Source organism: Onychostoma macrolepis, chromosome 19 (assembly GCF_012432095.1).
Source record: "Onychostoma macrolepis isolate SWU-2019 chromosome 19, ASM1243209v1, whole genome shotgun sequence".
NCBI classification, from domain to species: Eukaryota; Metazoa; Chordata; class Actinopteri; order Cypriniformes; family Cyprinidae; genus Onychostoma; species Onychostoma macrolepis.
Genome location: NC_081173.1, coordinates 10,633,286 through 10,643,584, shown reverse-complemented (window position 1 = coordinate 10,643,584; position 10,299 = coordinate 10,633,286). Strand labels below are relative to the sequence as shown.

Here is a 10,299-nt window from a genome sequence, read left to right as displayed (position 1 = left end):
ATCGGACGGCTAATCAAAAACGTCTTCCACAGAGGGAAAATGCATGGCTGGCTTTGACCACAACTGAAAACAAATCCACTTAGCCTGGGTTTTGCCTATGTGTCGAGGGAACGGCAAAGCCACAAATCAAAAGAGTCCAAACGTCTGCAGCTATCGAATCACCAGCTGCTCTCATATATGAGCAAAGACGTTCGAGAAGTTGGCCGACTCGATAAAGTGCCAGTCCAAAAATTAGAATGCTCACTCACGTGGTCTTCACAGAAACGCCAAACCATAATATTAGCTCTTCAACATGGCTTTCCATAACATTTACATCACATAATCCTCTTCGACCTTTGGTAAGATTTCCATTAAAAAAAATATATATTTGTTTTTATTAGTTAATTAATTAATTAATTGTTTTTTGGTGAAATTCCTTGAGCAGGTTTGTTGTGAAAAAAAGTTGAAACTGAAATACCTAACATTTGTTTATTTACAATGTAAATAAAAGATACGAACTATATCATAAACTTGAACAGGAAAAAAAAAGAAAGAAAAATATGCCATATGTAATGTTGCATTTATAAATTATGAACACTACTATACAAAGGTTTGGGGTCAGTAAGATTTTATATATATATATATATACTGTATATTTATATAAATTCATACTTTTCCTTTTTCAATATTTCATTAAATTGATCACAAAAATGAGAAGACTTGAAAAAGACTTGAGAAACTGAAAATTCAGCTTTGCCCTCACAGGAATAAATTACATTTTAAAACATATTAAAATAAAAATAAAAAACAGTATTTTAAATTGTTATAATATATCATAATATTACTGTCTTTACTGTATTTTTGATCAAATAAATGCAACCTTGGTGAGAATAAGAGACTTCTATTAAAACATTAACAAAAATCTTACCAAACCCAATTTTTTGAAGTGAGTGTAATGTTTTTTTAATGACTCCTTCAATGATCATGGAACATTATTTGCAGTCCTGAAGTACACAAGCCTTTAGGCAAGTGTAAAGATTCTTATTATAGTTCGTGTATTTTTATTCTATTATCCTTCGAAATGAAATGTTTATCAGTATGCCATGTCATATTCAATCCGTTTCAATCCAAAGTACCCATACTGTAAAAAATGAACAAAACAATCGTCGTTTCATAATAATTAATCACTTAATCAAAAAATAAGCTGTAATTAACAGCATCCTTTGTTTCTTTACAAACAGACTAAGATAATACTTATTCTGTGCTGTCACAGATTATATCAATGTTTTTTTAATGAAAGGTATTTTTTATCAAAATCTGTATGTAAATACAGTAGCAAACAGTTAGGGCAAAAATTAAAACAGTGCAAAAATCCTCTCAAAGGCACTCGTGTGGAATGTTTACAACATTCAAACTTACATTTATTTACAATGTCAAAATTGGATGAAATGCATAGTCTCTTGAAAATTGTGGCCACCTTTGATTATTATTTAGACTACTCTTGAAAGTTCGGTGCCACAGGGGGCTGAGCTCTGGTTTGCAACCCTGTGAGCATCTGTTTCACAGACCAAAAACAAACCCTAACCACTCAGAATGAAATAACACAACACGGCACAGTACTAGTTGTTAACAGCCTTCGGAGTACCAACATAGTTGATTCCTGAGGAAATTGGCAGGTTCTGACCAGCTGGAGAGCGGGCATCATAAATGCGTGTGCTCAGAGCTCTGGTCGCTGTCGTGACTGTCGTCCTCATTGCTTGGCGAACCCATGGGATGGTGCAGTCCGACCATTGGGGAGAACTCAGAAGGCAAGAGAGTTCCTTTCTTTACGTTCACCAGTTCTTTCTCCCGCGCTGCGGCTCCCTGCTGACCTCCCTTCACTCGCTTCCACTTCATCCGTCTGTTCTGGAACCACACCTTTACCTGCGTGCAAGAGACATAATGTTAAAGTAGTTATAAAGCAAACCGGATGGAGAATTTTATAGAGTAGAGTCAAAATGGAATAAAAAAAATAAAAACATGCAACTGTTCTTAGCCTCATTTTTAATAGTACATTTTATTTCTCAATATTAATTGCCCAAAAATGTTATCACACGCTGTGTTATTATGGTATCATTGATATACTATTGTAGATTTTGTTAATATTTTAAATCAGATTTGAATTTTAGTTAAAGATTTTAGTCAAAAACTTTTTTAGTTCAAAGCAATTTTGTTGTGGGTTTTAAGTTTTTTTTTCTTTATAGTTTTTATTACATTTTTAGTTTTTTTTTTGTTTGTTTATTTAGTTTTATTTATTTCAGAAATCTTGCCTCTGCAGTTAGCAGAAATGCGTTTATTTTATACATTATTTATTTTTGTTAATCTTTATTTTATTTCAAATAATCACAATTTTTTTAAGGGTTTTAATTTTCGATAACAACCTCGCCCACAAAATATGAGGTATTTCTAGAAATATTAGATTTGAAATTTGAATATAAAATGAAATGAGATATATTTTTATACAGTTATAAATAAATGAACCATTTCATTGACTTAAGGGGAAATGTATTATTTAATTAAACTGAATAATCATAATATTAAATACAATTTTACATATTTTGATATTTATTTGCATTTATTTAATATTAAACATCTTTATTTTAATTTATTATCTGAAAACGGTGTAATGGACATATCTGTGCTACTGTATGGCAAAATTAAAATGTTCTGATTTGAACAGTTTTAAAACAGATTTTAACAATTACAGAAAAATGTCTAATTAGTTGAGGCAAAAATTTTACAGTAATTTTGTTTTCCGAAACTTTAAAAGTCAATTCTTATATTTCACTAAAATCTTCCCAACACTGTATTATATTAAGTATACTTGTACAAATAATTATGAACAAATAAATGTTGAATACCATCTATAATTCAAGAAAAACAAATGAATAAATAAGTGTTGTTTGCTCATTACGAGACTCATTTTTGGCCAAGCTATTATACAGTAGTCAATTACACACAATGTTTATGGGACTTTATTGGTCTCTTAGCAACACAGGCGTCCAAGATCTGTATCAGGGAAACTCAACGCCACTTTGTGGGAACGTGTGTTAGGGCGTGTGTTATGGCACTTTCCAGAAAGAGTTGTTTTGGCACGCAGACCCCCACTCTAAAACCACCATCACGCCCTCTGTATCAGAACCCCCTTCATACTGCGCGTGTGTATCAGATCGGATGAGCGACAGATTTAAAGCTTTCTCTCAACGACTTCTGCCAACACAGCACTCAGATCCCACACGTATAGACCACATACGTAAACCAACACATACGTAAAACACCTCATTTCATGTGCTTCATATCTGCTTTTAATCTTTAAAGGAACTGTGGATCTGGTGGACACTTGTGTTTTTCTTCTGGAGCAGATTTCTGGGAAGTTTGGTGGATCAGAGATATGATTGGCTCTGTGGGGGCTAGCATTGGCTCTATTTCCACCTGGTCAGTTATGTGCTGATGCAAAACTCCTGGTCGCCCTTTGGCCCACGTTCCAGGTCCTGACTTGACACTTTGCTCTGTATTTGTGTCTCCTCTGGGATGATCAAGCTGCTGCCTAAAACGGGTCGATCGGATCTGGACCGAGTGGCGGCACCTCACCCCCCACCTCTGGCTTGACAGCAGGACTATTTCAGGCTGAGGGGGTTATTTTAGTTAGCGCAGCGCAGGTATTTTAGAGTGAGCTCTTAAATGAGTCGGCAGATTTCCTTACATGACAAAAACATTTAGATGAAGTGTGGGAACTTTTTTGCAACTCTTTACACTAATAACTACAGGATTTATGGAACTAAGCTACCATATTTCACATTACATTATTTTAAAACAATACGCATTTTTATATGTATTCAAATGTGTGCATGTGGAATAAATATAAATATAAATACAGCGAAGATGCACAGAAAGGGTTGATTTTCAAAGATTTGAGATCAACCCACATCCACAGATTTATTGGATCGGTGCTGAGAGTCATTGGATAGGAAGCAATTGTGTGGAGGAGTAGAAAGAGAAAGAGGGAATAAAACAAAAATGCAAATCCTAAGTGAGTTACATATACAGTAAATCTTCTTTTTAGGTCAAGACTCATCTGGTATGATCCTAAACTCTGGAATGGCTGTGTGGGATGTGCGGGTCATTTTGAAGAAAGCACCAAAAATCAGTAGATCTACAGTGAACTACAACCACTGTCTAATTTTAAATATATTTAAAGAGTAATATACAAGACTGGGCTAGTTTTTACTCCAGTGAGTAAAAGTGAGTAAACGTAAGTTATAAGGCCTTAAAAAGGTAGGCTATATATAAGAAGACTATATAAGATTACACTTTATTTTAAGGACCAATTCTCCCTATTAACTAGCATGCAAATTACTAGCATATTGGCTGTTTATTAGTGCTTATAAAGCATGTATTAATGCCTTATTCTGCATGATCATATTTTAGATCTCTTAATCCTACTCCGTACCTACTTACTTACCAACTATTAATAAACAACAAATTAGGAGTTTATTGACACAAAAGTCATAGTTAATAGTGAGAATTGAAAAAGTGTGACCAAAATGGATTAAAAAAAAGGACTTTTTACTCTCAGTAAGTGAGATACTGTACACCTTTGTGACTACTAGCCCCTGTCTCCTTCATATAATTTTATTGTCACTATTTCGAAAGGTTTATATCATTGCAGTTAATTAGCAGATGGGAAAATTGGAGGCCTCTGAATTAATGTAATATTCAATAAAAAAAAATGTGCTCATGGGGACTCTGGTTCAAGTCCAGCCTGGATCATGTCCCGCTCCTGCTGTCCCTCTCTCTGTGTCACTTTCCCTCTTTCTTATCTAATAAAAGTCATTCAAAAAATGTTCTCAAAAAAAAGAGAATCCCTCCCTCAATCCTAACAAATAGACTGAACCCCTCGACACAGAGCCCTGTGTAAAACACGTCACTCATTTATAATGTAAAACATATTTCTAGAGAACTCAAACTGAAATATTTTGAGATTTATATCAGTAAATGAGGTCATATTATTTAATTTGTTGAAAATTACTAACATTAAGCATTGCGTTTATCACTTTATACGACTTAATCACTTTAAGTGAAGTCAGCCTTTATGCAAAGGCTTTTTTACCCGTGAAGCAAAGAAATATTTTGACGTGCCAGTGTTATGTCTGTTAGTAACATGTGAAAACAGGCTCAGCATTGAACGTACTTGTCTCTCTGTGAGGTCAAGGTTGACAGCGATTTCGTAACGTCTAAGCCGTGTCAGATAGTTGTGGTGAGCGAATTCTGATTCCAGTTCTCGAATCTGTTCCTTGGTGAACGCTGTGCGCTCCTTCCTAGGTTTACTGCTCACGTCTGACTTATAGCTCCCATCCTGGGAATCTGAAATGAAAAACAGATCACTTTCCAGCCGCTGTAAATGCACAGAAAAAGAAAAAGAGAAGAAAAAAAAAACGTTAAGGGAAAGCGAAAGGGTGAAAAAATAAGATGGTGTGATAAACTGCAGGGCTCTGAAATAAAATAAACGAACAAAAATAAAAATGAAAGCGGAACAATTTGGCCTGCCAATCACCCTTTATTATGGCGATATGGGTCTGGTGTTTTTAGCAGGCGGAGAAGGGCCAGAGAACGGAGCACATGCTCTCAAATCTGGCCTGAATCAACAGGGCTTCGTTCACACTCTCCAACAATCAGATCAATTTGCTCTTCATTTTCCACACACGTCTCCTTTAACAGAATACATGAAGTGTTCCCAAGGAACATTTCTGATTGGTCCAAAAATTATCAAATTCAACCCTGTGTTGATTGAAGCTTGTTATGCAATATATATATTTAGTTATAGTAATCTTATGATTGTGTCTTTATAACTGAAAAAAACTAAAATTCTGCCTATCCAAAATAGGAATATATAGAGCATAAAATCAGAGTTTGATTCCATCATTTATTAATTCATTAAACACTAAATTAAAAAAAAACATAGCAAACTATGTAAATTCCAGGGCAAATAATTAATTGGGTTTTTATTTTGTCAAGAATTATTTTTGCCATGTTAGAATGGCAGTTGGATAAAACAATTGTTTAAAAAGTACTTTATTTGGTAGCATCTATATTAAGAGATTTGATTAAAATCAAAAATATTATTTAATGTCACTAAATCAACCTAAATGCATTAGGTTTTTTCCAACAAAATTCAATTCAAGGCATTGATCAGTTGGAAATAGTTTTTTAAAGGTAATAAATTGCAGGTCACCACAGTGTATACATATGTGAATAGCAATCAATTCTCATTACTACAACATGGCTTATACATTTTCTTTTAATATTTACAAACTAAACTACTGTGAGTTTGAATTTCACAGACTAATTTTATACTTTTATAATGTGACTAACAGTGTAATGCAAAACAATCAGTTCAAATGCAGTTAATAGACATAGAGACTTTAAAATAACTCATTACAAAAAATCTTTAAAGGAAAATATGTTTCCAATGAATATCTTTTGGCTTGCCTTATAGGGACGGGTGTGATTTAGATGTTGAATTTTTGGCTCCTTTGAAACCGGCATAAAAATACAACTGCTCTAGAAATCCAAGGATTTTACAGAACACAAGATTATGAGCTTTGAAACTCATATTTCATATCCAACATCACTTTTTGGAATAATCTATAATCTGTTCAGCCTATCGCTGCAACATCTCGATATGTGACACGGCTCTAAATGAAAACCACACTGGCTTTGATAACTGCCAACAGACTGGAGGAAATTGGATTTGGTATAAAGGCACAGCAAGTGCCAACAGGAGCCTTCTGGAAAGTTCTACCACTATTGGGCCTATCCATCAGTATGCCATCATGCCATAAATTACAGGCACCTGGATGAAAAGCTACAGCATTTAGACCCCCTTCATGGCATGACTAAACAGACAGAAAACCCAAAATCTTAGATGTACAGTTAAGCTGGGGCAATTCAGTTCATCTACTGTAAAAGTGAAAAAAAGTGAACTAAATCTTTTTAAACACAGCAGTGATTTTTTTCCTGAAGACATTCGCTCTGTTCACAATTCCACTTTATACGGCAAGATCTGTGTGTTCGTGCAAAACAACTAGGTTAAGTTGCTTTTTTCTGCACCACAGTTTTAAAGACTGTATGTCAATGTCAAACCACTTAGATGACCAGGTGTGACATTTTCTATTGTTCTTGAATTTTAGGGGTCACGTTTTATATAAAAAAACTCCAGCTGCAGCTCTAACTGTTTTCCCCAGCCGTAAATGGTGCGTATGTGTTTGGGGTATCAAAAGCACAGCTGTGGGCAGTGTGAGCATTTAACGGCGGCTTTCACCTGTGGTCTATTAAAGACCTGAGGGTAAATGCCAGGGTGACTTACACCTCTGAGACTGATGAGAGAGAGAAACAGTGCAGGCCCTGCCATTAAAACACTACTGTGCCGTGTCCAGCCCAGTCGGGTTTCTGGTCCTGTTTTTTGTTCAATCGACCTTAAATGTATTATTATATCAGGAAGCATTTTCACTAATAACTAAGAAATATCAAGCTGCCTTTGACCATATTCATAACAACTGCTCAGTTTGATTTATTTGTAAAGTTTGCATACTCTTCTACACGGTTCATAGACGGATTAGAACGGTTTGTGTGTGTGTGGATCTGATCTCAATGTCAGATGTGTAAAAATTAATCACTTTTCTGCTTATGTCTTTTCTAATAGACGACAGTTGTATTAAATGATTTTATGTAGTATGTAGTTAAATACACACTGAGGACACAATGCAGGATTTACATTGAAACAATTTCTACTCAGAAACTGCAAGTAAATTTCACAAATTACAAAGAAATGACAAGTAACACATTGAATTAAATGTGAAACTTTGAAGAAGAAAAAAACTAAACAGAAATAGCATTTTCTTGCAAACTTCGAAAAATCGGTTTTACAGTGCAGTACAAATAAAATCCATTTAGTACATATAGAACGATTTTTGTTTAAAAGTGTCTTGATGTCAACTAAACTGTATAAATAAAAAATCTTAAATGCCAGTTCTTTAATTCTCTGTTAATTCTTTTCCTATTTTAAATCATTTTATTTATGTAAAAATATAAAGGTACACTAATCTTTGAACTCTTACTGAACATTGCAAAATAAACTATTAAAATAAAACTAAGCTATTTTCTAAACAATCCATTACATTAAACATTTAATTTGGTGCATGGATGAATTTCACCTTAATATTTATTAAAACATATTATAAAAATTTAATTCCAAATCCAGTCCAGATTACAGAAAATAGACGATACAACAAATATTACTAAAAGCAATGTTTGTTTGTTTTTTACTCATAAATAACTCAAATTGAATGCTGTATTACTGCATAAAGTAAAAGTCTTTTACTTGTGCTATTCTGAATAAATCTGATGAGTGATACAAGAGACAATATTCAGTTCTCGAGACACGGAAAACACTTGAATGATTTATACTGTAATAATTAAACAAAAATCAAGATAAAAAAATTAAATCAAGTTCACAATGCCTTTTCTACTGAACGCATATGAACATGGAAGAAAACGTTTTGAGCTGCGTACCTGAACTGTCACTCTTCCCTTTGCTATTCCGTCGCTCCGGCTCAACAGGTGACATGGTCTGTCTCCCATATTCTCCAGACACACACGACGCCCCAGAAGGGTCACTTCCAGAGAGTGTTGGGTTACCTGCGCACAGGCCCTGTGAGCCCGCTCCTCCTGCGCTGCACAGTTCTGGAGCCGCGGCGTCAGGGTGCGGCAGGCAGAGGCCGTGGCGCTCCCCATCGATCGAGGGCATCTGCGGCACATGCCAGGAGGGCTGATGCTGTGAGAGGTGTGGATGCTGCGGAGCGGGGTGAACTCTGTGATGGGGTCCTCCGAAGCCACCCTCCTCCCCCACGTAGCTGCAGGGCGGCGAGGGTCCCTGGAGGTCGGGGTAGGAGACGTGGTCGGAGCGGCCGTGCAGGGCCAGGGAGGACTGGGCAAACGCCGGGTGCAGGGCTTGGGACGGGGCGTGCGGGCTCCGAAGGCATCCGAACAGAGAGTGATCCATGTCTCTTTAGTATCTACAAATCCACTTAACTCCGTGAGCAGGAAATCACACAGCCTCGCACCCGTGGCCACCGTAGTCCAGGCGAAAGGAAGAGGGAGCGGGCGGCGATGAAAGGCAAGGCCTCCGGTAATCCTGAGCATGCAGCCCCGTTGCCAGGCCGAAAAAGAGGGTAAACACACACAGCCTGCAAGAGGAAGCTCGGGTGACAGACGGAAGAGAGAGAGAGAAAGAGAGGGAGAGGGAAAGACTGAGCCGTCTGGGCCCGACTGGATACAGCACTTCTGGAGAAGTGGAGTTGGAGCGAGGGAACGAGGGAGGGGGGGTTGAACGGAGGTGCTGGAGGAATGGATGTTATATATAGGGCGTAACATGAGAGGGAGGTTGGGTCGCAGGCTCCTCGCTACTGACCACATGCATACGATCTTCCTCCAGAACGGCAAGGTACAATAAATCTGAGGCCAGCCAACTAGTTCCGGGCTCGCGAAAACTGGGGTACGATATTTTGGACTCGGGCTATCCGATCCCACGGACACTTTTTCTAAGAAATGAGTTGCATAAGCAGCCAAAAAGTGAGCGTGGAATGGATCGAAGGGGTTATGGGGGTCTTAGGGGTGGGACGGGGAATGGGGTGAGGGGTTTTGGGGTGCTATCTGGTGTCTGTTTGTCTGCACGTTTATCCACATTGCCAACATAATTCAGACTGTGAATTTTTCAATAAAATATCTGCAAAAAAAAAAAACCATACAACAATATTTGATATAGCTTATCTGCATGAGCCACGATAAGTTTGCATTGCTAAAAATGGCTTATATTTTGGATAAAATCTGTTAAAAGGATAATTATATAAATTTTGAATTAAATTCATTAACATGACTAATTAGATTCCATACTGACAGTCTGTCTACCCTGCAATATTTCATAAATATATAACTAATCCAAATGGCAAGCTGGACTTGCTGTTTCAGACACAAAACGAGAAGCAGATTTCTATAAATCTCTCTAGCAATAGATACTCTGGAGTGTTGCTGGTCACTCGCATTAAAAATATCCTTGAGAACACAGATGCTGTTCATTCTCATGTGTATTTCTCAGATGGAAAACCATAATTCTCTCCCAGAACGCTCCATGAAACTGTAGACTTGAAAGAGCGTTTTTGCCTGTCACAAATGTGTTTGGTTTTGAGGCATGAAAACTCATTTAATGACCTAAGCTGACAGTAC

The 10,299-nt window shown here is 36.8% G+C and overlaps 1 protein-coding gene across 1 annotated transcript; it reads right to left on the bottom strand.

Annotated features, from left to right (window-relative positions):
* Positions 1-547: 547 nt before the first annotated feature.
* Positions 548-9,622, bottom strand: meox2b (mesenchyme homeobox 2b). The gene is made up of 3 exons (XM_058753978.1): positions 8,590-9,622; positions 5,210-5,382; positions 548-1,902 (listed from the first exon to the last, which is right to left on the bottom strand). Exons 1-3 carry the CDS (start codon positions 9,077-9,079, stop codon positions 1,681-1,683), a joined length of 885 nt encoding a protein of 294 aa, XP_058609961.1. The 5' UTR covers positions 9,080-9,622; the 3' UTR covers positions 548-1,680.
* Between the last annotated feature and the right edge of the window lie 677 nt (positions 9,623-10,299).

Excerpts from the sequence above, each read along its gene's own strand:
- meox2b (XM_058753978.1), bottom strand. The coding sequence starts at position 9,079 with ATGGATCACTCTCTGTTCGGATGCCTTCGGAGCCCGCACGCCCCGTCC. Across the intron at positions 5,383-8,589 it reads AGGGAAGAGTGACAGTTCAG|ATTCCCAGGATGGGAGCTAT; the intron begins GTACGCAGCTCA and ends TTTTCATTTCAG. Across the intron at positions 1,903-5,209 it reads TTGACCTCACAGAGAGACAA|GTAAAGGTGTGGTTCCAGAA; the intron begins GTACGTTCAATG and ends TCTTGCACGCAG.